Below are 26,120 nucleotides of genomic sequence, written 5' to 3'. Positions count from 1 at the left end.
AGTTTGACCTTCCTATGGCTGACGAGAGTGGAACAAAATTAGTTTAAACACTGTTCCTGAACATTATAACCCCAATGTTTATCTGTGTGCAGCACATTTTATGGAGAACAGCTTCCAGAACCTAAGATGAGTACAATGCAGGCTACACAAAAAAGCTTCTCCTGAAATGGAGTGATCTCCATTTTTTGGATCCCAGTTTATGGATCACAACTTGTAAGTATGTCTTACTATTTCTAGTTGTGTTTTTTTATTAACAGCTCCAATTATAAGTTTTATGTAGTTGCTATGATGTAAACAAAGGGCAAACTTTGCCTCTGCTCGCCTGCTAGCTAACATTTCAGTATTGATGTAGTGTTTACTTTAGCTTTTGTAAGCTCTCGCTTTTGTAAGGCTGGATTTGTGATCGATTACGGTTTGTATTACCATAGTTTTCCGACAAATATTGTGATTAAATGGTGTACAGCGTATTTAAAATGTATAAGAAAATTACAAAATAAAACATACATCTCGTCCTTTCACACAACCTGTGAAGTCTGTGCCTGAACCGTTCTGAACGACCTTCTTGTTTGTTAACATTCTTAAGTCTGAATCAGGCTTGAACTGGTTTGAAATTGACAGCATCTTTAATATTTACACCCGAGCAGATGAAACTTGTGGTTATGGTAAGGGGCGTGACATTTCCCGAACATGGGGTGCCAATCACAACACATTGGGCCAGCTAACCAATCACAGCACATTTTGTATTTCGGAAAGAGGGGCTTCATCGAAACAGGAACTAACGATGCGTTTTTTGAACAATCAAGCGTGAAAGCATATTCTAAATTAGTTTTAGTTAACAATAACAACACAGATATTGCCTTTATCAGTCCATCACAACTGGACAGATGACAGACACAATGAGCGGAAGAAAGGGGATTAAAAACTGGAAATGTTGGAAGCCAGATTCCAACTTGTATCACCCACATAGGCCCCATGACTCAATATGTAGCTCAGCACACTAAACACTAGGCCACAGCTCTAACAACCCACAAACAGTACCACTGCTTGCTCTGCACGTCATGGGTGGCAATCTTTGGAAACAAATGCTTATTAGCAGCTTATGACACCCACCTAGTAAAGTTGGTGGTGCGGTGAGGCTCTGCAGACCACCTATGGAGCCACCGGGACCTTCCATTTGCTCAAAGGTGGGGTTATCGATGCCCACCTTGGGATTCTGGGAGAGTTTCTTGAGGCGCATGGACGAATTGAGGTCGAGTTCCTGCCGGTTGCGGCCCTCTTCCTCTCGTCTCCTGCGGTCCTCCTGCTGCTGACGAATCCTTTCTAGCTGGGCGCTGCGCCTGACGGGCAGGGTTCGAGCACCCAGCTCACTGGGGCAGTCCACCGCCATCTCCCTGTGCCTCTGCACCACCTCCTCCAGGATGTCAGTGCCTCCACCGCTCCCTCCCCCGCCGTCTGACTCGATCACATATCCGTTCATGTGGGAGGTGGTCATCATGGCTGTGCGCGTGTGTGGTGAAGTGTGGTGTGAGTGTGTGTGAGGTATGAGGGTTAGGAGGGGTGCTTTCTGCATGGTGTGAGGGCTGAGGCCATGACAGCAGGGCTGTGGTCAGTAGCTCCAGACAGAGAGCCACACCTGGAAGAAAGGGAACTGCGGTTAGAGGAGTCTTCCACAACCAAGGATATTTATGTATATTTAAAAATGTTTTCATTCACAACATATAATCATTATCTATTTATTTCACATCTATTCTATTCACCACCCATGTAACACATTTTTATGGACAAGCTTGACCATGAACCGAAGTATTAAACCTAATTCCAAATTTTTTCAGAACGGTTTGTGCTAGAGACTTAAATGATTCATCAAATCATGTGGCTTGAGGAGAGAACTGCTATTACTAAGGGATCAGACTTACAGTTTCCTTTTTGGCATATGCTTGAAACAAAAAAACAAAAAAAACAAATCTCATTGACTTGCATTGAAGGAGGGAACGATGCAACATTTGGAGACCAGAGACACACGGCAGAATGATTAATTGAAATAAAATCTAAACGGCAATATGGATTAGTGCAATTATCAAATGACAAAGTCTGCGATTTAACTAAAAAAATATATGTGCAGTGCATTTCAAAGTGAAGCAGAGCACTGTTCATTACAGTGTTATACAGATACAGTGTTTACAGTATCTTAGAGCAAGCTGTAGTTAATGCGGCTTCACACAAACTCCATCTCTACATCTGCTCTTAGTTTGGGTCACTTATAACATGCATTTTGGAATGTACAGTAACTTGCACCCTCTATTTCACCAGATTTGTAATGAGACCCCTTTAAAACTGTTGACAACCAAGGAGACGTTTTAAGGGCTCCTTACAGTTTTCGGCCAAAAAAGATCAATGGATTAAAGTTATGAAAATATTTGTATTGTAGTTTTAGAGTTTATATTTTTCGAACATACTTTTTACAGTGAAATAGTAATATTAAAATGATAATATTTCTTATTTAATAAAAAAAACTTTTATAATTATATTAGCTGTTCCCATCACTCTGTTTTTGTGCGCATTTTGAAGTATCACATCAGAAACGAGTGATGTAAATGCCAAGGTTTTACCAAAAAAAAAACCCTTAATTCACAAAAAAGATTTTACGCTCACTTGAGGTGGTTTTTGACTTGTGCGAAAAAGAGTTAAAGGTGCAGTGTGTAAATTTTAGTGGCATCTAGCGGTGAGGTTGTGAATTGCAATCACTCACCGCTCGCCCCTCCCTTTCGAAGCACATAGAGAAGCTACGGTGGCTGACACAGGACAAAAATTTTGTCGTCGGAGAGAGCAGAGAGTAGCTAGCGCTCTGTAGAGAAGTTTGTCCGTTTAGGGATACTGTAGAAACATGACGGCACAAAATGGCGATTTCAGTGTAAGGGAACCCCGCGGTGTATGAAGAGGTAATAAAAAACATAACATTATGTAAAGTTTTAATACACCATTGGATACAAGGTTATGTATATTAAGGTCAATTCGCATACTTTTGCACTATTCTATAATGTTTTTAAGTATAAATAGTGTAAGTAGTGTGTTCACACTGAAAATTCCAAAAAGAAAAAGTGCACTTAAAATACCCGGATGATGCACTAAATTAACGGAAATAAAACAAAGTGTGGAATGTTGGACACTTCATGCACTCAACTGTCGCAGCTTTAATTACGCAGTGGAGGGGGAGGCACTACCAGATTCCAATGTTGAATGACAAAATAACCATGTAAAGTTCATACACAACACAGTTGAGTACATAGTGTATAAGTGCATAGTGTATAGTGCGTCATTTGGGACACAGCTTTATATTGCATTTCTGTCAATAAATCCTCATAAACACTACACACTGCACTTTTAATGTGAATGATGGGAGATGAAAACGCATTGGCCGAATAAATTCTGACGTAGCGAACATTAAACCCACGTGACTGATCGGCTGTTTCCTCATAATTCCGGCTCTTTTTAGAGAACTGAACCAGATAATTTGGCTCAGCTCAGTAATGAGTATACGTTTGCGTGTGTTACTCATCTTGTTTTCTGACCTGATATTAAGGATGATCTTTTCGGCACAATGCTCGACCACACGCGAGTAGTAACTGAATGTTATGTTAACGTGTAGCCTACTGTATGCGTGTGCGACGAATCGAGATCAGCACCAGTAATGTCATCACACGTGATTGCATGCACGCCACATAAGGGCTGCACGATTTTATCTAATTGCGATTATTCTGGTTAAAATTGCGATTTGCGATTTAAAATGCAATTATTTTTTATTTTTTTACAAATAATAGTGTGTGTATATAACTGTGTACATTAAGTGTGTGTATATAACATTTTGGGTTTATATATTAATATGACTAATAATAATAATATAATTATTATGATTATTATTATTGATAAATAAAAATAAGAAATATTAATATTACAATAACATTTTCATTATTAAATTAAAAATAGAGCATTTAAGAATAAATATAACAATAATAATTAATAATAATATTTATAATTTACAGAAAAAATAAAAAAATAAAAAATGCTGGGTTTACCTGTTAATATGACTACAACTACATGACTTATTACAAATTATTAGGAAGGTCTAAGGATTTATTGTAAAAAAATAATAAAAAAAATAATATATATATATATATATATATATGGGGGTGGGGACTCCTGTACATTAAAGAAAAACATGGATTGCTATATACATTTATTTAGAGAAGCATTATTTTTCTTATTTTTTACCCAAAAGTTTCATTCATACTGGAAGGCAGAGGGCGCCCCGTAGCAGAAACTCCACATTAGCCTCAGAGAAGTAATAGTTTCAGGAAATCCCTAATGTGAAGCTAAGCTAGCGCTGTAGGCTGAATAAATAGAAGAGTTTTGAACACTTCACATTACTAGTTAGTGAAGATGTTTGACGCGTGTTGTTTTTTCAAACTCACGTTATAAGTGACTCCAACTCGGTGCTTTCAGACGGAGAAGCGTTTACTACTGATCCCAGAGCCGCTCTTCACTTTTCACTTCACATTTATTTATTTAATTAAAAATCGCAGCCTTTGCGCTTTCATAATCGCACATAAGCCAAATCGCGATTGCGGTTCGATTTCGATTAATCGTGCAGCCCTAATGCACATAAACATCAAAATAACAGTTAGTGACTACTTGATGTGTGCCTGAGCAGTGTAGCAAAATAATAATCATATTTTTCTGTTTTAATATACAAAAAGGGAAAACGGCTCTCAGATGGGAACCGACTCTCACTGGCTCATTAAGCCGACTCATTTGCTAACAATATCACTACTGTTTCCGCTGATGGTTTTTTATTTACAGTTGATTACTATGTTACCAATACCACCGTCATCAGCTCGAACAACTGAATGGAAACACACCTTATACGCAATAGTTTTGGGTTTTTTGCAAACTTTGAAAAGATTCGCTTCACGTTTGGATGGAAACCCAGTTAATGAAATAATAAGCCAAATTGTGCAGTGCTACAAAAAAAAGCACACCAGCCTTGGAATTCTTCTTCTTCATAAAAAAAATGCGATCAGAGCTTTTATCAGAAACATCGCAGTTAGATTTTTCCCCTGCAAATCATGTAGCCCTAGTTGCACTCTTTAGACCAGTGACCACCTAAAAACTTCAAAACCTCATGCCACCATGCTATACAACACCTTAGCAACAGCATAACAACACTGCTAAATACCCACAATGCATTAGCATTGTTTTGCCCATGAACCACTCATTTCTTTCAGAAAATGTAAAAATCAATCAATGAATCTATCTAGTTGTTTTGGCATTTAGTTTTTTTTCTGGACAGTGGAGTGGAGGAAGAGAAAGGGAGGGAATGGGTTTGGGACAAGACCCAGGCTGAATTCAAACACAGGTCCCATGAGCAAAACTGTCGGCATGATGATTAGGAGTACTTGACATTATCCACTAAAACAATACATTTACAAAAACACAAAAACCTATATACAGTCTCAACAGGAAGTTGTCTTTTTTTTTTTTATTACTGTCACCTCATTCAACATAGCGGATTAATTACAGTGCTATTTATAGCATTCGGTCCAGTATGAGTGTACAGTTATTTAAAAACTGCACAATACGAGGATAAAACAAACATGCCATCCTCACGGCAAGGGCTCAGAGCGATAAACAAACAGCCACACAGTCCTCTTCTTCCCTGTGCTGTTCTTGTGGTTGTGAGTGCTGTGTCAGCTGTCTGAGACAGGCCAGATCACGGTGTTATCTGCCCCTTTATCATCCTCATTTCTGACAGCTGACACTTTTCAGAAAACCCCAACTCGCTTTCTCACCCACCAACAAAATCTTGGATATGTGAGCGTACCTGACCCTTAACCCCTCAAGCCTTTTCTTCCATCTTCTCAGACAGTTTTCAGTAACAAATAGCCCTGAGTCACAGCTCTGTCACTCAGTGAGTCAGGCGATGAGACGTGCGTTTGAGGGAGACGCTGGAAGAAGCTCTTGTAACGAGAGTACACATGGAAGAAGGATTTAACACTGAAGTGTTTGCGACTGACTTGAGATGCCAACGGTCTAGCGCTGAATTATTCATGAGACAGTGATACCACGTAAAATGGGCGTCTTCTTCCAGGAAAACCCGTCCCATATGATAAAGAAAAGACTGCGCAGTGAGGATAATGGATAACCTTTGTCCCTACATCTACCCCTCCTCCATTCCACTTTCCCCATTCCTAACTTCTCTAACTACTCCCACTATGGGCACACAATATGAGAACCTGCCCATACTGTGATGAAATATCATACATATAATAAAATGCATTTGACCTCCTGACAGGTAAGGGTCTAATATGGGTATAACAAATCTGGAAACGGAAGTGACCCACATTAATATTACAACAATATAACAACAATTTTGACCAGCATTTCAATGACTTATTCTACATGCTCGCTATAATGATCAGCTGAGAAATTAGTGAATAATATATTAGTATATTTTTTTAATTAAGTATTTTTGGAGAGTGCCAAAAAAACATTCCATATTTCTCTTCGTCTACTCCACAGAAGAGAGTAAGTCCTATAGGTTTGGATCGACATAATAGTGAGTCAAAGCACTAATATTTGTGTAACCCTTATTTGAAGTCCCACACACCACATATGAGCATGAAAAGCTGTAAGCTAATTTTGGGAGTGCTAAAGGCAATTTAATAACAATTCAAAGTCCAGCATGACCAAATGCAACCTCTTTGCTCCAATCTTGTTGGAGTCAGGAAGTAAAGCAATGCTGATTACAGAAGTTGTTACAGCCTAAGTGATGGCTGAGATGAAATCACTGAGATGTTTCTTGTAAACTCTTGATTCACTCTGCCTCTCAGTCTGACCTCAGCGGAGCCTTCTGTCTGATACAGAACCTCTCTTATCTTTAACACTATCCCTCATTTAGTCTAGCTTAACTCCTCACTAATGCACTGCTCCCCTCATTTCTGCCATGCCCTCCCTCAGTTTCCCCTCCTCCTGTTAAGACTGCTCTGAGATTTCTGTGCCGCACGGCTGCCTAACGCATTGCCATGACAACAGCTTTGTCTGTGGGCGGGAGGTCCCAAGGCCTGAGAACCAAAGGAGGAAAACACAAAGAGGACACACACACACAGAGGGGAGAAGCTACACGGGGGTCCTCACCCGTGTTTGCCAGTCAGCCCAGGATCAGCTCTCCAGATTGTAGCAGGGTCTCGTCTCTCCTCAGTTCTGACCCGTCTGCCTCCTCTCTTCCCCTGAATGTTAAAAGTCTGTTTCTGTTGATGACCCCTCCTGAAAAAGAGAGAAATTGTGAGTGCAGGTGACAGCATGACCTAATTTAAACATGGCATTAAGATCCGTATCTGTGATTCGATCACAAGCGGATGACAACTAAATGCAGGTGACCTGATTTATCAGGAACAAGGGTAAAGGACTGCATAGTCTAATAAATTATAATAATAAATGTATACATATACTAATGTTGTCACGATACTGGAATTTCTACCTTCGATACGATACCTAAAAAAGTATCGATATTCGATACCATTTTCGATACCACAGGGAAAAAAACGCTGCATATATTGTCAAATAGATATTTATAATATAATTTTAATATAGATCACTTTATAGATGCACCGAAATGAAAATTCTGGGCCGAAACTGAAAATTTAGGATGAACTTGGCCGAAAACCGAAACTGAAGCCGAAAATGGCTTCTTTTAAAAACGTATACTAATACATGAATATATATTGCTTGAATTTAATGGATCTGAAATGAAAAAAAATCAGGAACCAATAGAATAATCAAACTTTTATTAAGTTACATAACAAAACCTAAAATATTTTTAACAATAAATATAAATAATAATACCAAATAGGCCTAATATTGTTCTTCAAGTTTTATGTTCCATCAAATAAAATAGTTTTTTAACAGATGTTCAAAAAAAGATCCACAATTATCTGAATGACTGCACACAAAAATCACAGAATGGTTCTCATTAAGAACATGAGATGCTGCATTGAATCTCTCACTGTCTGTCACTGTTCTCCGGGAAAAATGGCATTTGGGGGGTAAAATATGTGTTTTTTTGGCAGGGTTGCCTGCTAATATTCGCATTCCTGGGTCTAAAGATCACATAATTGGGGTCGCTTCAACCCGCGGACATGGAAAAACATCCCGCGGTTTTGGTAACTTGGCAACACTTCTTAGGGCTGATAAATACCTGCGTGCAATCCGCGCAAGCAATAGGAAGCGGCCTTCGTTCGTGCGCCAGTAGTCAAGGGGATTGTCGCTTCTGGCAATGGGTAGTTCAGCTGGATATGTCTCTATTTGTTCTCATACCGCTGACATGCTTAATCTTTGATAGGCAGACGCGTCACGTGATAACAGCTCGAGAGTGAAGTGAAGTGAGTGAAACCTAAGCGCTTGTGCACGGATGGGAGGGGCGGGTTGACATTCATTTTTCGGTTTACGTTTTCGGCTGTTCTTTTTATTTCGGCCCGAAACCGATAATGCCATTTTCGGCCAAACATTTTCGGCGGCCGAAATTTCGGTGCACCCCTAGATCCCTTTATATGATAAAGCTTTTAAGCTTTTTCCTCATAAACGTTGATCAATTACCATTACAATTATCTCACAAATATTTGCTAACTAATTTTGTTGCAATAGCTTACATACAGCACAAGGAAGCTTGAATTCAAATTGAATTTAAAAAGACGAGTAAACAGTAATAAAATAAGAACAAATAAATACAATATAATAAAGATACAAGTGAAATAGACTGCTTTTTTTCCAGGTAGGTCTAACAGTATTCAGGTAAGAAACTGAATAAAATAAAAACAAAGTAATCAAATTTAAAATAACATTGGATAATCTTCATCGTAAAAATTAAATACAGATTAATCCATTAGAGTTACACAAGTTAACAGTCAAGAGCATTAAGATCGTTTGTCTTTTTGTAGTTTGAATAACAAATAACTGCTGTCCCTTTAAGACCTGGGGCCTGTACCATGATGGTAGTTTAACAAACTCAGGGTTACAGGATTAGTTTTGAGTTGACAAAACCAAACCAATCTATTCAGGCTTTGTTGGTCCCATGATGCTGATCATCAACTTTCTCTGTCAACTCAGGCTTTGATCCTGAGTTTAGGAGTTTAGCTGTGACATCAGTAGTGAACAGCCAATCACATGCTGTGGATCAGTAAAACTGAGATTCACTTCTCACGAGAGAAGCAGTGTGATTAACTTCACTCTTCTGCAGAATATACATGATTGAAAAATATTAAGAATTGAAACAAATTTACACAGAAGAAAAGAGCTGTCGAGGACAACTTTAAGAAAAATCTTATACATCAATGCAAGTAAAAGTTATGAAGTTAGTTTAGTTGATATATAGAGAGAATTGAACATTTATGCTCACATGTAATTTTTTATAGATTTAGTTATTGAATTTAAAGCTTATTTGTATGACCTTTATATAGGCTATTTATTTTAATATTAACAAAATGCATATTAATGATTGATTTACTAAAATTATACATGTGTAATTGATTAAGGGTATAATAATTACATAAATTATTTTTAAATAATTCAAAATTATTATTATTATTATAAATAAGCATTGTTAAAAGCCAGAGGCTTAAGTCTTTAATAGCCATTTGCTATGTAGTGACCTTTAATTTGGAGAAGAAAAAGGGGAGTGACTTTATTGCATCAGATATGTGTCACTTTGCTCACAGCTGATTGGTCCAATTTCAGTTTGATATCTCTTATCCAGAACATAACCTGCCCTGGAGCAGGTTAGCTGTGGAGGGTAAGTTACTATGGAGATGAACACAGCTAAAAGCCAAACCACTTTAATGGTACCTTAAACCCAGGATTGGCACAAACTAAGCTTAAACATATCTGGCTAGCCAGCTAAACCGGCTTCATGGTATAGGCCCCTGACGCAAGCATCGATCCCAAACACTGTTCCTGTTGTTACACATTCTTCCTGAACTGTTTACGACTGTGTTTACGTTAATACTCACCAGATGGACACTGAGACATTTTTTGAGTGTATTTGACCCTTAATAAGCTGGAAAAAAGAGCTCATTTTTGCACTTGAATGTCAGAGGTAGGGCTGTAACGATTTGACCAAAAATAAAAACCTCGATTAATTGAACATTTGACCTCGATTACGATTAATGAACGATTATTTAGCTTTTTTTTTTTTGCCCTCACAAGTTTTTTGAGCAAGTTCCTGATAAGGTTTGTACTGTTTCACTTTCAGCAGTTATTGTCTATGGAGCAGATTTCTGTTTGTTGTACATCAGATACAGATAAATTAACACTGTAGGCCTACATTATATTTATTTGAATGCATTAATGAGAGAGTGATTGTGTGTGTGAATTACTCTTACTGTCTCTATTCATTATGAAGCTGTGGTTTGTACTTACTTCAAAGGTATTAAAATAACGGTTGAGTTTCTAAGCTACTTTAGTGACTTTACTTTAGTCACAGGACGGCGTTGACACTGCATTTCTGCGCTGCTCTGCGTGCGATCTTCACGTGATGTGCGAGCTTCTGTCTGAGTGTTCGTTTGTCACAATAAATCAGGCATTAGTTCAACATAATACACATCTGATGGTCGAAACTCGCTTTAATGTTCAAACTGACAGGGCTTAAACCACATACAAATGACAAAGCTTTGAGAGAACGCAGGTGAAAGAGGTCTGCCTTCAGGGCGCGCGCGGTCGCGTTTAAACGCATTTACTTGACAAACTTTACGAGCACGAAAGTGAAAGCGACTTCGGGGCTTGCGCGCGCCGTCTCTCTGTGTGTGTGTGTGTGTGTGTGTCAGCGCGTAGGCTATAAGAACAGCAATTAACTGACCTGTATATACTGTGTAAAACATGCAGTTACTATAGTGATTCTGGGCATCTATAAACACAGATAACTGCTCCTGCATCTTTGTGTGCCTGAAAACTGCACTTGATGTGACTGACGGGGCGGAGTCAAGTGAAAACCGAAATAACCGACATGGGAAAAATACGTCGGTTAGAGGTTCTGAATGTCGGTTTCGGTTACTTTTCGATTAATCGTACAGCCCTAGTCAGAGGCACATTACAGTATGTGTGTGTGGGCTTCAGATGCGAGCGCGAAATCTGCGTGAATGAGTAGAATTATGTGCAATCCCGCGCAAAATTCAGACTGGTCACACCAATACTAAACTGCGGTCATGCCATCTGCGCTTAAAATACATTGCGCGTCTACATGAGGTTGCTCGGTAGGCTAAAGGTGCGGGCGCTTGGTGTCCGTAGAAATATTAAAAAAATTCATCAAAACATCAAATCAAATTGTTTTCAGCAAACTCCACCTGATTCTTGTTCTACATGTTCTCAAGTAACACTGGTGATTTTCATGTTGTTTTACGGTTTCATTCTTTAATAATTATAGATCAAAGTCATAGATTATTTACCGCTATTGACATATTTTAAAAATTCATAAAAACATCAAATAAAATCTTTTCTGCAAACTCCACCTGATTCTTGTTCTACATGTTCTCAAGTAACACTGTGGTTATTTTCATGTTGTTTTACTGTTTCATTCTTTAATAATTATAGATCAAAGTCATCGATTATTTACCTTTATTGACATATGATATTGACGCTGTCAAAAGGAAAAATCCAGCAGAACGTGCCGCGCATTCGCCGTGTTCAGAGGGTTAACCGGACTGAATGAGAGGAGGCGGGTGCGTGTCAACTCGCTGTCGGTCGGAGAGGAGGGCGCAGCTGGTATCGATACTGTAGAAAAGAAGTATCGTATCGTTTCAGATATTTCAGTATCGATTAGGGCTGCAACGACGCGTCGACGTCGTCGATGACGTCGACTACGAAAATACGTCGACGTGCGTGAAATGCGTCGACGCGTCGGCGGCACATTATTTACGTTATAGAATGGAACAGAAGATCTAGAATAATGGCAGCTTCTGCTCCCGGGCATAGTGAAAATGATCATTTATCATATAAAGCCAGACCGCGACATTCAAAAGTGTGGGAGTACTTTAAACAGAAGCAGAGTAAAACTGTGCTTTGTTCGCTCTGTAACGCCGGTATCACACTGCGCGCGGTGGCAGAGCAGAAGCTGTGTGTGTGGAGAGCGGGAGCTTTCACACTGCCAGTGAGTGTTGCCAAGTCCGCTTTTTTCCGCGGAATTTGGCTACTTCTACACTGTTGCCGCGGGCTGTCTCTCATGTCCGCGGGTTGAAGCAAAAAAACACACATATTTAACCCCCCGAACGCGATGTTTACCAGAGAACCTCCCCGAAACGCGATTGGGCTTGTTTCGGGCTAGTTTTGAGTAACGAATGGGTGGGTTTTGTTGTGTAAACCTGGCAACCCTGCTGCCAGTCTTCTCTCGCGCAGCTGAACGCGCCACGCGTGTATTGCAACAGACGGTCACATTTTCCTGGGTTCTTCTCCGACCCCAGTACGTCTCGTGCGTTTATTTATTATGGGCTGCATATATCTCCTGTTAATGCGACCTGGTTCCGCTCTGTCCCAAACACATATGCATAATAACCTGCTGTATATAGGTAGTTTACATGATTAACGTAACATTAAAGTTAAGATATGCCCCTAGTTTTAATCATTTAAATGTGTCTTTGAAGTTTGGGCAAAAACTTCTGGCAGCTTTAGTCGTTGTTTATGCACATTTATCTTCAAAATAGACGACTAGTTATACATTAACACTATGCTGAAAGTTCCTGGATGTGAACCTTTTGCAGATAAATACAAGTGCATTTTCTTTACTATTGACACAAATCAATAACTAAATCATACTCAACTACTATAGTAAACAACTTTTCCTAATTAGGCCTACTCTGTATACATTTTATGATGAATAGTATCATTATATATTATGTTTAAAAAGCTTCTTGTGTTCATATATTTCATTATAAAATGGCATACTATGTACACTACCCTTCCTGAAATACAATTAATATTGTCATCATTCATGATTTCATGTTAAAATAATATACAAATTCACTACCCTCTTTGAAATACAATAATCAGTAAAAAAGAATAATAAGATTAATCTGGAAAAATAATCGTTAGATTAGTCGACTAATAGAAAAAATAATCGTTAGATTAGTCGACAGAAAAAATAATCGTTAGTTGCAGCTCTAGTATCGATACATATCGAAATATCGATATTTTTGACAACACTAACATATACACACTACCAGTCAAAAGTTTGGAATAATTATGAGCATTTAAATGTTTTTGTAAAAGTCTCTATACTCAACAAGGTCATAAATACATTTATTTATTTTCTAATATATTTGTTTTGTTTTTGGATAATTATAAGAAATGTTTCTTGAGCACCAAATCAGCATAAAAATGATTTCTGAAGGATGATGTGACACTAAAGACTGGAGTAATGACTGCTGAAAACACAGCATTGCAAATATAGATATTTTTATAGTTCCTGCGTGCCTCCATTATAATTCACAGAGCCATCTCTGAGGTAATCGCTGTGCAATGATGGAGCAACAATCCCATAATGCACACGGCAGGAATGCAAAACAGCCTGGGAATGACATTCTTCAGCAGACCAGACCAATATAAGGGCTCTATTGAGAATGCATTAGAAAGCGTTTGTATGCAGACAAACTCAATACCTAAAAACTAGTGTAAACCGGAAGTCAAGGTTACATTAAGACATAAAAGAACAAGAGCTGAAAAGCAGACCAGCTGCAAACAGATATTTATTTCATTAAGACCTCTGTTTGTTTGGATGCAGCTGTGCCGATATCGACAGAAGAAAATCCAATTAATCTTTCCTATAAAAAGGTAAGAGGATTGTGGCCTTACACCTACACACAGATTTAGCTTGAATGTAGCCCACATCCACATGAGCGCCACACACTTCCTACATTCAGGTACTCATGCTGATGTCATTAAGGTGGTTTTCCACCCTGCTGGCCACAGATAAGAACAATCTTAAGGCCGCCTACTACACCGGACCAGAGACAATAAGCAATACTGAGCCAAAACAAACAATCCCCCTGACAATGCCAAAAAGCCCCGTACATTTACATAATAGACATTTATCTTTCATGAGAGTGGCTCAGATGGACGACTGAGGTATAGTGCTGTTCAGGGTCCAAAATTAACACTCAACAACAGCTGAATTGAAAGGAAAAATATTGCCTTTGGCAAGGAAATGTATGGTTTTAAATGGCGAAACAAAAACGATAGTCTGACCTTTGCTATTTTTATTTATCTGACATCGTAGATTGTAATTGTAAATAACCTTAGCCAATTTTTTTTTAGAATATCTGTATTTTTTTATGAAGTGGGCTAAATGTTTTCTTTTAAATGTTTTTGTTTCTTTTCAAATGGCACACAGTGGGTATATGAAGATTGCAAGGCACTTTGTTTTAGGGCAAAAGACTTTGGAGTCAAAATATCCTACAAAAAAGATCACTTAAGAATAGAAATCGGGAATATCAGAATCAGAATGCGTAGTTTGTACATGACATAATCCGTCAAAGCCAACACCTGTTGAATAATGTTCATTAACCAGATGAAGTTTTTCAATTGGATTGGCAATTTTTCTCTTTAACATGCAGTGTGAGGTATGTCACTCGGTTTCCTGATAATTCCAATTCAATTTCAGCGAGTGAAGAACAAATTTACACTGATGTATGATAGTGTTGCACGATATACCAGTACTAGAAAAGTAATTAAAAATGGTACGATATGAAATTTTATTAGTACCAGTACTTTAAGAAGGACAGTTCCCTAATAAGAGCAGTATTTCTAGGGTAGGACTCATCCATCAAATCAGCAAATCAGTTTCGAGCGATTTAAAAAATAAATAAATATATATATATATATATATATATATATATATTTATTTATTTATTTTTTAAATCGCTCGAAACTGATTTGCTGGAATCAAAACAGGGACGGTAATAGATGAGCGCCAACCAATGAGATTGCCATTTGTGCATTAGTCCCGCCCACTACCAGAGAAACCGACATATTCTGCTTGTTCTTAAAAGCTGAATAATTCCAAATGAACTCAATGAAACAAATGAAGCACGCTCTCAGCAAAGCGACGGCGAGTCGTGCGCCTTCACACTGGAGTTTACATTACGTCAAATACTCTGTGCATCCATTGAGATGTGAATTGAAACAGTACAGATCACTTGATGGAGAGTGAATTCAGCAAAACTCAAGCGCTCAGTCAGAGTGTTCAGCGAGTGAAAATGTAGCCTATCTTAAACTAACACACACACTGGCAAGTAAAATCTAAGAATTTATTAGCCAATGGCTAATGATAGATATTATTTAGTTGCCCAGAGTGAAGATTTAGTCGCATAAGAAAGTGATTTGCTCGCATCGTAGAGAGTTGAGATGCATCAAATTGAACATGTTCCATCATCGTTTGCAGGGTCGTGGAATGTCGGAGAATTGGCGTATTGTAATTTGGTGATTGTCCGCATCTGTTGGTGCTGTTTGGATTGGCCTTAAAAAGTAACTCGCAAACTAAAACTAATAAAACAGCGTTTGTTTATCGCGAAACATCTTTTGCAGTGTTTTGATAATACCATGATAATAGCTTTCACAATTATCAGGATATAAAAATTCAATACTTGTACCAGGCATTTGCAGGTGAGCCAATAAGGTAATCATGCGCCCTGGTGCAGTACAGCGCGGCTTTATTTAATGCTGTTTTACAGATCGTGCACACGTATGAACACAAACAAGCTTACACCAATACTGACTGTCTTAAGGATGTTTCCCCTTCCCCCCTACTTGATGACACAACATGCAGTGGAGAGCCTCAAGACTGAAAAACATATAAATAAAGCCTCAAACCATCTGCTGTTCAAGAGCTTAAGTGGCCTACTTCAAACCCTCCTGTTCCATTCAGCGACTGGCTGGCCACGACTCAACTACAGCTCGACTCAGCACACTAAGCCTCTGGCCTCATACACAGGGAATAGGGACATCTGGGCTCTTACTAATAGAAACGGCCCTTTACACTGATGTAGTAAACCAACCCAAATCCAAACACTAGCCTTTATCGGCTAAAACATCAGGCTGATCTGTGATAAATGCCAAAGGGAAGGCTAATATTTCCCAGTGTGGAAGACCAGGGATGAGGCGAGGTAGATTAGGAAGAGCACGTTTGTGGTGGTGAATGCAGGTGTTTCTAGCCAGAGCAGGTGCAGCACGGCTGGCCCAAAGGCAGCCAATGAAATGATAGCATTAGTGGGCACTGTGTCAACAACCCTGTTGTTTTTCATTCCACCTGGGAAACGGCCCTCATAGATACTGCGATTGTGAACACACTACGCAATACACACAACGGCCTCTCACCTGCCACATTCCAGGCAAGATTTTGAAATACAGTAGTTTCACTGATGCAAACGAAAATATAAAGTTAACAAGGGTTGTCAACGTGATCAGACGATGCTGATCAAAAATTAATATTCCACTTTACACATGAGCATTTATTATGAGTAGTTCTATTGGCTATCATTTGAGATTATCAGCCATTATTCATAATAGATTAAAAGATGTGCAGTGCCCTATGATTTCCGCAATGCACAACACACCCAGCTTCGCGTCAGGGTTTATTCTGCGATAACAACCGGTTGGATGTATATTATCACTTACTTACCTGGCATGTGCATCTCTCGTTCTCTCATGTTAAGTGTGCGCATATGAGAGAAAGTGACAGAGGGCGCTCTCAGTTTAAAGCTCAGCATGCAATGAAATTATATCTGCGCTAAACTTATTAGTCTAACTCAATCACAGGCGAGTGAAATCGTACAATTTACTGGACATTTTTAGTTGTTGCATATACGAGTGATTTACTTAGTTCACCCAAAAATGAAAATTCTGTCATTAATTACTCACCCTCATGTCGTTGGACACCCGTCAGACCTCCGTTCATATTCGGAACACAAATGAAGATATTTTAGTTGAAAGCTGATGGCTGAGATAGGCCTCCATTGGCATTCAGTACATTGACACTTCCAAGATCCATGAAAGGCACTTTAAACGTCGTTACAAAGTCCATCTCACCACAGTGGCTCTACAATAATTTTACGATGCGACGACAATAGTTTTTGTGCGCAAAAAAAAATCAAAATAACACCTTTATCCAACTTGTTCTCGACTTCCGTGTGTGCCTCCACGACGCATGCGCGAGAATATGACGTAGCGCCGGCGTTCGGGAATCCATGAAATACACACTTAAGCCCCGTTTTTGAGCACTACGCCGAGAACTAAAGCACGATCAATGTAGAATCCAACAGCTTAGATACGCGCGTCTTCCTCTGATCGTAAACAAATCGCTTCTGGGTCATATGTCCGAACGCCGGATCTGCGTCATATTCTCGCGCATGCGTCGTGGAGGCACACACGGAAGACAAGAACAAGTTGGATAAAGGTGTTATTTTGATTTTTTTTTGCGCACAAAAACTATTGTCGTCACATCGTAAAGTTATTGTAGAGCCACTGTTGTGAGATGGACTTTGTAACGACGTTTTAAGTGCCTTTTATGGATCTTGGAAGTGTCAATGTACTGAATGCCAATGGAGGCCTATCTGAAGCCTTTCTCAGCCATCAGCTTTCAACTAAAATATCTTCATTTGTGTTCCGAATATGAACGGAGGTCTTACGGGTGTCCAACGACATGAAGGTGAGTAAACGATTACAGAACTTTCATTTTTTTGGTAAACTGTCCCTTTAATCAAATTCAAATTTCAATACAGTCTATTGTGACTAATGTAATTTTTAAATATATAATCTGCACGTGCTGCGTGCTTCAAAGATAATGAGTGGAAATCCAATCTGTCTGCAAGTAGAGTATGGTGGCTCACTATGTGTGATGCTCCTTACAAATTCCCTCTCCAAAGCTCTTACGGCCTGTTAGCGTAAACAAACAATAAAGAGTTCCACTTAACACACTGAATAACATGCATTATTCACATGAAGGATGTTTTCCTCCTTGGCCTGGTAGACTCGGCCCTGCACAGGATGAACCTGTTACTCTGACAGACATGAAACAGCTCGTCCTGAGGAGTGGCAAGTGGAAAACAGTACCTGAATTCTGCGACAGGGAGGGACCGGAGCTCTTTTCCCTTCGTCACCCTTCAATAGGTTTTATAACTATCTGACAATATCAAAGCTCTGGGCCCTTTACACTGAAAAAAATTTAATGAACTGACTGACACCTGACCTCACAGATTTGAATCTCTCATCAGAGGACTGGGAAATGCACAAGAGAAAAGCTGATGTCTGCAAAGACATGCAGGAGATAGGGAAGCTGGACAGGCCGACACTTCCATGGCTGTCACTGCAGAGCAGAAACAGACCAGGATCGTTATCTTCCCCAAAGCTCCAGCTCAACATTCCAACACCCAGTTTGCGTACCAAAAAAATTACAGATTCCAGGCTCCTAAGAATCACGTACCACTTAGTACCAGGAGGGAGAGCAATGCTGGAGCGAGAGTGGAAAAGAGAGGGAAAGAAACAAACAGAGTGAAAAATATGTGGAAACAGAATGGTATGTAAAGGACAAGCAGGGATGAATCACGTTTGGCCGTTGCAGTGCAGGAATAGAAACTAAAACCTGCACATGGCCTTAATAAGTAAACCATTCTAGTTGCCTTCAGTTGACAACTTCCATAGAAGCAATTCAAAAAGTCATGTGCATGGAAATATGTTTGGAGAATAAATTACCCAAGAGACCGACAGGTGAAAACAAGACTGCAAGGCCCCACCTCTCAAACCGTGAGAACATCAACATACACCATGTTCTGAATACTGCCTTCTGACTGTGCTCACCTGTCTATACCGCCATGAATGTCCACATGTGATTTGTCTGTCCAGACCACCATCACACAGATTAGAACATTCAGTGCATCACATGATCAACTGCTAAATTCAGATGTGCTTTTACACTTTGTCTGGCATTGAGCCAGAGACAGACTGTCAAATCACACAAACATATTTCACTAGGCTACTTTATATAGACAAAATATTCTAGATTTAAATATGACATAGCTGATAGACAAACAGCTGTTGATGACCTGTCATGTTATACATTTCATGTAGACTTGATTTGGATGTCTACAGTGGTATGTTACATATAGCCAACAACAAATTTTCTAACAACAACATTGTGGCCAGTGAAAATGTTGAGTGGCTAGTAGCTTTGGAAAACCACTATAGCCACAGTGGCTGGTGAGCAAAAAAGTTAATGTCAAGCCCTTTTTCTTGTGTGTGAAAAATGTAACACCGACCGAGATGTAAGTTAGGATCATTAAGATTCACGCCCCCAAATTTGCATATACCAGCCCACGTTTTAGGCCAGGCAGTATTAACGTGGACCTGCACAGCCTAATCATCAGAAGTTCTATAGGTAGATGTTCTGAAGATAAGGACAATATACTGGCAGATAATGGATAAATATTGTTACAGGCTGAGCAGGGGATGTGAGCACTTTTCATACCCTTCCCACAGGCACAAAACAGGCATGGTTGATGTTTATCTATAACAGGATAGGCTACCGCACTAATTTAATTCAAAGTTGTTCGTTTCCTCTGACTAGTGTCAATTTCGTCAAAAACAAAAATATGACAAAAAATGTTCGTTGACAACCTTTTTTTCCATGACAAAGACAAGACGAGATGACACGTCCTTAAACAATAACTGTGACTATATCATCATGCAATATCGTTGACGAAAAAAGACGAGACTAAAACGTAGTTTAAAAAACCAATACCAAAAAGCATTCTTTGGTTTTGTCAGGGGAAAGAGAGGAGCGTTCATTTCAATAATTTAAATCAGAGCATTTCTGTTAAAAGAACACGTATTTAATCCGGTGTTTTACTTAAAGGGTCACTTCAGTGATTTAGCATTAAGCTTTGTATCAGTAGAAACCCCATAGTATATTTTAATTATGGTACTTTCCCCCCTCATAGCCCCCTGAGATGAGATAATTATTTATTTTATTTCTGGAAAAATTCCTCTGATGACGCAAATATCGTCATCGGAGGATTTTTTGGCCAGAGGCTAAAAACTACAGCCAGTAGAGGGAGCTGTTCCGCATGTTTTCAACCCGCCCACCGTGGAGAGATCTCACGCACAGAATGTAAATGCGCTCGCGGCTCGACCTCATAAAGGAGCGATGCAGAGCAAAGTGAGTGTTTCAACTTTTCAATTAATTCCTATGAGAGTTTAGCTTCCATATGCGTTCAGAAAACGCACCAGACTGGACACGCGCTGAGAATGACAGCCGCATTTACCTCAGCTACTACTTCCCTCTCGTGCTGAATAAAATCGTTTGTTTGTCCTGTGACTTTCGTTCGGCTCACTCACACTTTATTCAAAAGACACGTTCAGTTTTAAATTGTAGTGTTTATTCTCTAACTGAACGAAATTATTGTATTATGAAGATAAAAACGACACTAGGGGCGTAGGGAGTGGCCTCGTAGGGCAGCGAAGCAAGTGTATTCTGGGAGTTGTTGTCTTTCATTCACATGTGGCAAAAATAAATTTTCTGTCTTTTTTTAGTCTAGAAGGCACCAAATTAAAAAAAAAATTCACATTTCTACTACATAAATGACAGTTTAAATACACATTCATCTTCCTAGCGCTGAAGTGACCCTTTAAAATGTGCAATCTGGCAACCATGTGCACCTCTCTCGCATGCGGATGATCTGAAAACAGCAATAAACAAGTAAGCTGCATTTCAGCAATCTCCATTTGAGATTTTCTGCTTAAAGTGTCATTCAGGTTGTCTGTGTCCTGTCACGACTCACGAGCCGCTTGTGCTGTTTGCGATTGTGTTTGCGGAAATAACTGCACTTGTGTGAGCTGCTGAAATGAGCCTTGCTGTGAAACAGCCAATCAGAGCAGAGCTCAACATTTTTATTCATTACCCTTCCATATAAGGTAATAACAGCCCATTTCATTCTAGGGACAAATCCTAGGGTTGTAAATAGACATGTAAAACCGTATCTGGAGTATTTTTGCCCTTACCTAAGCCACATACCTTCTATGTAGATATCAGAGAACAATTTAAAATATTGTATCAATGCATTCTATGGCACCTTTAAATTATTGTAGTTGGGTTAGGTTACATTGTAAATTGATGTAAATGTATTGTGTTTTGTATTTGCTTGTATTTATATATTTAAGTAGCCTAGAAATCTAGACGCACCCTAGCGGCAGCAAATCTAATTTGCAGGCAGGGTCGTCTAGCAACTCTCCGTTGGCTTGCGAGCTGGAAAAACCAAACTCTGGTCAGGCCAATAACATCGTGCATAGAGTCGGTGGGCGATACCCAACCCTAGTGAGAACATTAAAAACCGACCGTGTACAAAATCAACACAGTTGTAAAAAACATTTGCATGCTTTAAAGTGTGCTGATGTGTTGCAATTTATAGCATTGGAAGCCTACTAGACACAGTGCTGGTGATCTGTGTCTCATCCACTCTTGACTGTTTGCTGCACCTGGACTAGCCTGCAATGACAGAGATCTGACAGACCCCAAATGGAATCAAGAGATTAATATGGATTCCTCACAGCTAGTATTAGCCAGGTGACAAACAGTCAAAATAAACATGTCGCACGATTGATGAGTTTTTAAAGTCGGTGGTTTGACCACATGCTTTCTTTTCATGGGTCATTCGTTTGATACCAAAATGCTGCTATTGTTCTTCACAGGCCCCCTGAAAACTAGTGGGAAAATCCAGGTCTAGACAGAAAAGCAACCCTGCGGCATTTTGTATGGGCTCTCTAGGAGAGTTTGTGGCTTGTTAATTCTAAACCGTGGTGGTCCATCAGGACAGCAGAGTCCGTGCATATTGAGAATTCCTCAGGGGACACAGACGGGTTACAGTGGTTCTGTACACTGCTGTACCAGTCTCTTCCCATACCCCCATCCACGAGAGTCACCTTCATCCCTCTGTTCCAACATTAACACATCACACATATCTGAGGCCCTGTTTACACTTGGTATTAGGATGCATTTTAGTCGATCGGATCACAAGTAGACGAGGAAGACAAGTACCTGTTTACTGCTGTTTTAATCTGTCTCTTTTGTGCACTTTCAACCACTTCTGTCCTGATTTCTTCGAGGAGGGTCTATGGGAGGCTAAATGTATGGGCTTTTTCAGATCTTTTGATCCAATGGACAAAATAAGCTCACGCAATTTACATACGGAGAGCAGCAGCTTTCATTTCTGCTCCGATAGACGCTAGTGATGTGTGAGACTAAAAGACAGATAGCATTTGTCCTTTCTTGGAGGTTGAAAAGATAATTTCGTTATGACCTGCAGGATTTCTTATAAAAAATATTTAAAAACAAAAGAAAAGACGAGAGTCGGCTGTTTTTGTCTAGCCTGTTGTAAGTTTTAATTTAAAATGTTTGTGATTTTAGGCAATAAACTATGTTTAAATGTTTTGCCACTCGCGTGAGCAAGCTAAATGTAAATTAGGCTATATAAATATAAAGTAATGTATATAAAGTAATAAAGTAAAGTAAATAAAACGTTGTTTAAATGTAGTGCGTTTATAAACGTGACATCTATGAAAGAGTGTATGGCTATACAAAGACAATTGCAATGCTGACTAGCCATGTTCAGTAACAACTTTTGGATTTGAAATGAAAATAATGAATAAATGCTGTGTTTGTGGTATACAACCGCGGATCAGTTGCGCACTGCAAACGCAGCATATGTGAAAACACAACAGCACGCACTGCTCCTGCATCGCATACGCACTGCAAACAGAGTATGTGTGAAACGGCGTATATCTAGAGCGGAAAAAAAAGAATGTTATTTTACACTTATATTTTGCATGCGTTGGTTCTCTCTGTGGCGCTCGCAGGGGCTTCAGAGAAATGTCCACTCGAAGATGAGCACGTTGAGGGAGTATTTTGAAAGCATACACAAAACGTTTAAATTATAACAGTATTTCACAAAATTACTTTCTAATTACTAAAATCTTTTGGATCAAATAACTACAGACTTGCAAACTTTTGAACAGAATTAAATTAAATAACAACAAATTAACAAGTTCTTTTTACACTTTTTTCACAATAAGAACAGAAATTATTTGGATATAAATGTAATCATTCTGGATACAAATATTATTTAAATCCATTCAAACCATCTCTGAAGGGAGTCAGGCTGTTCTCTATACTATATCCAACAACAGGCCATCAGATTTCCTCAGTCTGACAGGCCAGACTCACTGAAGGAACGTGGCAGTGAGGTAATATGATTCTAGAGCGTGCTGGCATTAACACCTCTCGCTCTACTCGGAAAACAGATACAGTCTCCTTGAAAGAAAGCCCATCTGAGCCAGTGCCAAAACCCTCTATCATCCATTATAACATCATTTATTTGTGCAGTAACTCCACACCTGTACCAAACAAACTTGCCATAATAACCTACTATTATTTATTATCATCAAAAGCGCTGAATCGTTTTATGGAAAAAAGGATCTTTGACTTCAGCACATGCATCAAGAGCAGGGAAGGTTATCTCAGTGACTCTGCTGCTGATACAGGTTACCCACGGCCACCTCTGAGCTGAATTATATCACAGCAGCATGCAGTGAACACTTATCTATAAACAACACAGAGCAGCCAGCTGACTCGCAGCTTATGATCTGAGGAAATGATACGATTGTCAATTGTGTTCCTAATAATGGAATGAAGACATGGATCACAGTCAGCCCTGGCTGGGATTGTACTTTTGGTGACTTAACAAAACCAGGCCAAAATGTGAAGCAGTGAAGCACTTACAACGTCTATGTGTCAACTGTCACATCCCCATATATATATATATATATATATATATATATATGTGTGTGTATTTAAACTCACTCCATAAGCAAGTAATTAAGGTGATATGAGGTTTTAAAAGTAAGGTAAAATAATTTGAGACTATGAAATATATAAACATTTAAAGTGTACAAATTACACATATTGTGTGTAGTGTGTACTTTTGCCGCTAGGAACACAAGAATAGAACTTTTAAATTAGACCAATTTACCTTTTTATGTAATTGACTTGAGTTAGGACCAGTCTTGAAGAAAAAATGTGCTTAATACTAACTTTTAAGACTAGTCTAAGAAGTTCAGACAACCAGCCACAGGTGTAAACCGAGCCTGAGAATGAGGCTGGAACACTACAGCCTACGTGCTAGTTCTACAAGAATAGAATAATGGGAAAACGCATACTTTATTTCCTCTCCTTTACTAGCACATCAAACTGTCAGAGTCCATTGAATATTCAAAAAGGAGGTTGATAAAATAAACCAGAACACTTGACTCTTAATTTTATAAGCACATAAACACTTTTAATATGCCTACTAAACACAGCCCAGTGTGTCTAGAGTCCGAGAACATGACACGGGCTCTTCGATTCATTAATAACACACAAATTGATCAACATAAACTGTAGATATTCGTATGACTAGTGATATCCATCATTCCCCTTCGCTTCCCTAAGGCAATTCAGCCATAAAATAAAACGATAACGCCCTTTCCATGTCAGCTTTGATCCATGGTATCTCAGTAATCACACCAGAGAGAATATGACGAGTTCGTGCTATCAGATTTCTGAACCTTCCCGAAGGCAACAATGCGACATTTGTGCCCTAATGGCTGTAATGAAGGTAACGACGAACAATGGCAGTCCGTGTATCGATCAAAGAAACTTCCAGGCAGTTTCAACAGGTTGTTTAAATCCCAAATTCTGCCATTTTAAAAATGTAGCTTCATATTCACAATGACTTAACCCAAAACAACAGGTCGTCTATCTCAATATCTAGTGAACTTCCACTTTTTGGGCGTAGAAAGCGCATATGATGCCTAAAAATGTTGTCTAATTAGGCAGCTCAATAGGTTTTGAGACAGTCGTTGTATGAGCTTGGTGTGCTCTCAAAACTAAACAAACAGTGATACATAGAACTTTTACATCTTATGAACCTTCTCTTGAATGTTTATAGAGCTTTATTTGAAAGAAATACGAGTGTGTTTTAGGGTTATGCTGAATATTTGCATAGCTAACACAGCTAGCTGGCCACTTCCCGAAGTGCAGCGCTGCTTTCTTTCCCAGGCAACCTGTTGCAAACAACACTCACGCCGCGTTTTAACGGCCAAAACAACTTGAAAGTGTCGCTTAGCTTACCTCTTCAGTAAGATATGCCGTTCTTTTAGTCCAATTAGTGAATAAATACTCCCCAAAGGCGGTTTTGTATACAGGATAGCACATTAGACTGTTGTCATGTTGTGTGACGGGTCGCTGTGGCTCGAAGTCTCGGGACTGTGTGTGAGATTGACGGAAAGCGGCTCAACAGCGCCTCCGGCAATCGCATGAGACGCCGCTTCTGATTGGACAGATCCACCATGCTTAAACTCCACCGTCCAATCACTTGTGGTTTTCCTTGAGAATGTAGAGTCGACTGCAAACCGGTCGGGTTCGAACCGAATCAAAATAATTGGGAATTTTAAGGCTTGTTCAGTTTTTAGATTTTAAACACTTTCAATATTGTAGATTCAACACGTTAATTAAAAAAATATAAAAGCATAGACTTATGGTATAGCAAATTGGCCTCTGTGAATAGTATAGGTATTCACCTAACTTGACAAAATGTTCAAGTCAACTTTATTTATATAGCGCTTAAGCTAAATATATATAGTTAAAAATTTAACAATGCAGATTGTTTCAAAGCAGCTTCACAGTGTTAAACAGGAAAATAATGCAACAGAATTTTATTCAGCTGTATAGCCATTCTGGAGAAAACGGTGATGTCATCAGTTCATTTCAATAATCATACAGTGACAATGTGGGCTTTAGATCAGTAATTCGATCAGTAATTTAGTTTATATGGTTAATTTAGTTTAATAATTAGATTTATTTGAATATTTAGTGTCCCCAACTGAGCAAGCCAAGCCAGAGGCGACAGTAGCAAGGAAACCAAAACCCCATCAGGTGACCTAATGGAGAAAAATAAACCTATATAGCCTATTAGGGAAATTTGTCGACCTTTAATAATGCTGAA

General features: G+C 39.1%; 1 protein-coding gene across 1 annotated transcript in view; it reads right to left on the bottom strand.

Annotated features, from left to right (window-relative positions):
* pals1a (protein associated with LIN7 1, MAGUK p55 family member a) overlaps positions 1–25,410 on the bottom strand; it is a 37,687-nt gene extending 12,277 nt beyond the window's left edge. Inside the window, exons 1-3 of the mRNA XM_079833911.1 lie at positions 25,247–25,410; positions 7,192–7,320; positions 1,111–1,633 (exon numbers count right to left, since the gene is read on the bottom strand). Coding sequence (XP_079690037.1) covers positions 1,111–1,570 — 460 coding nt within the window. The 5' untranslated portion in view covers positions 1,571–1,633; positions 7,192–7,320; positions 25,247–25,410. The remainder of the gene's footprint in view (positions 1–1,110; positions 1,634–7,191; positions 7,321–25,246) is intronic.
* Between the last annotated feature and the right edge of the window lie 710 nt (positions 25,411–26,120).

This window comes from Gobio gobio, assembly GCF_949357685.1.
Source record: "Gobio gobio genome assembly, chromosome: 13".
In the NCBI taxonomy this organism is placed as follows: domain Eukaryota; kingdom Metazoa; phylum Chordata; class Actinopteri; order Cypriniformes; family Gobionidae; genus Gobio; species Gobio gobio.
The sequence above is the reverse complement of the archived record's forward strand: the minus strand, read 5'-3'. Positions and strand labels throughout refer to the sequence as shown.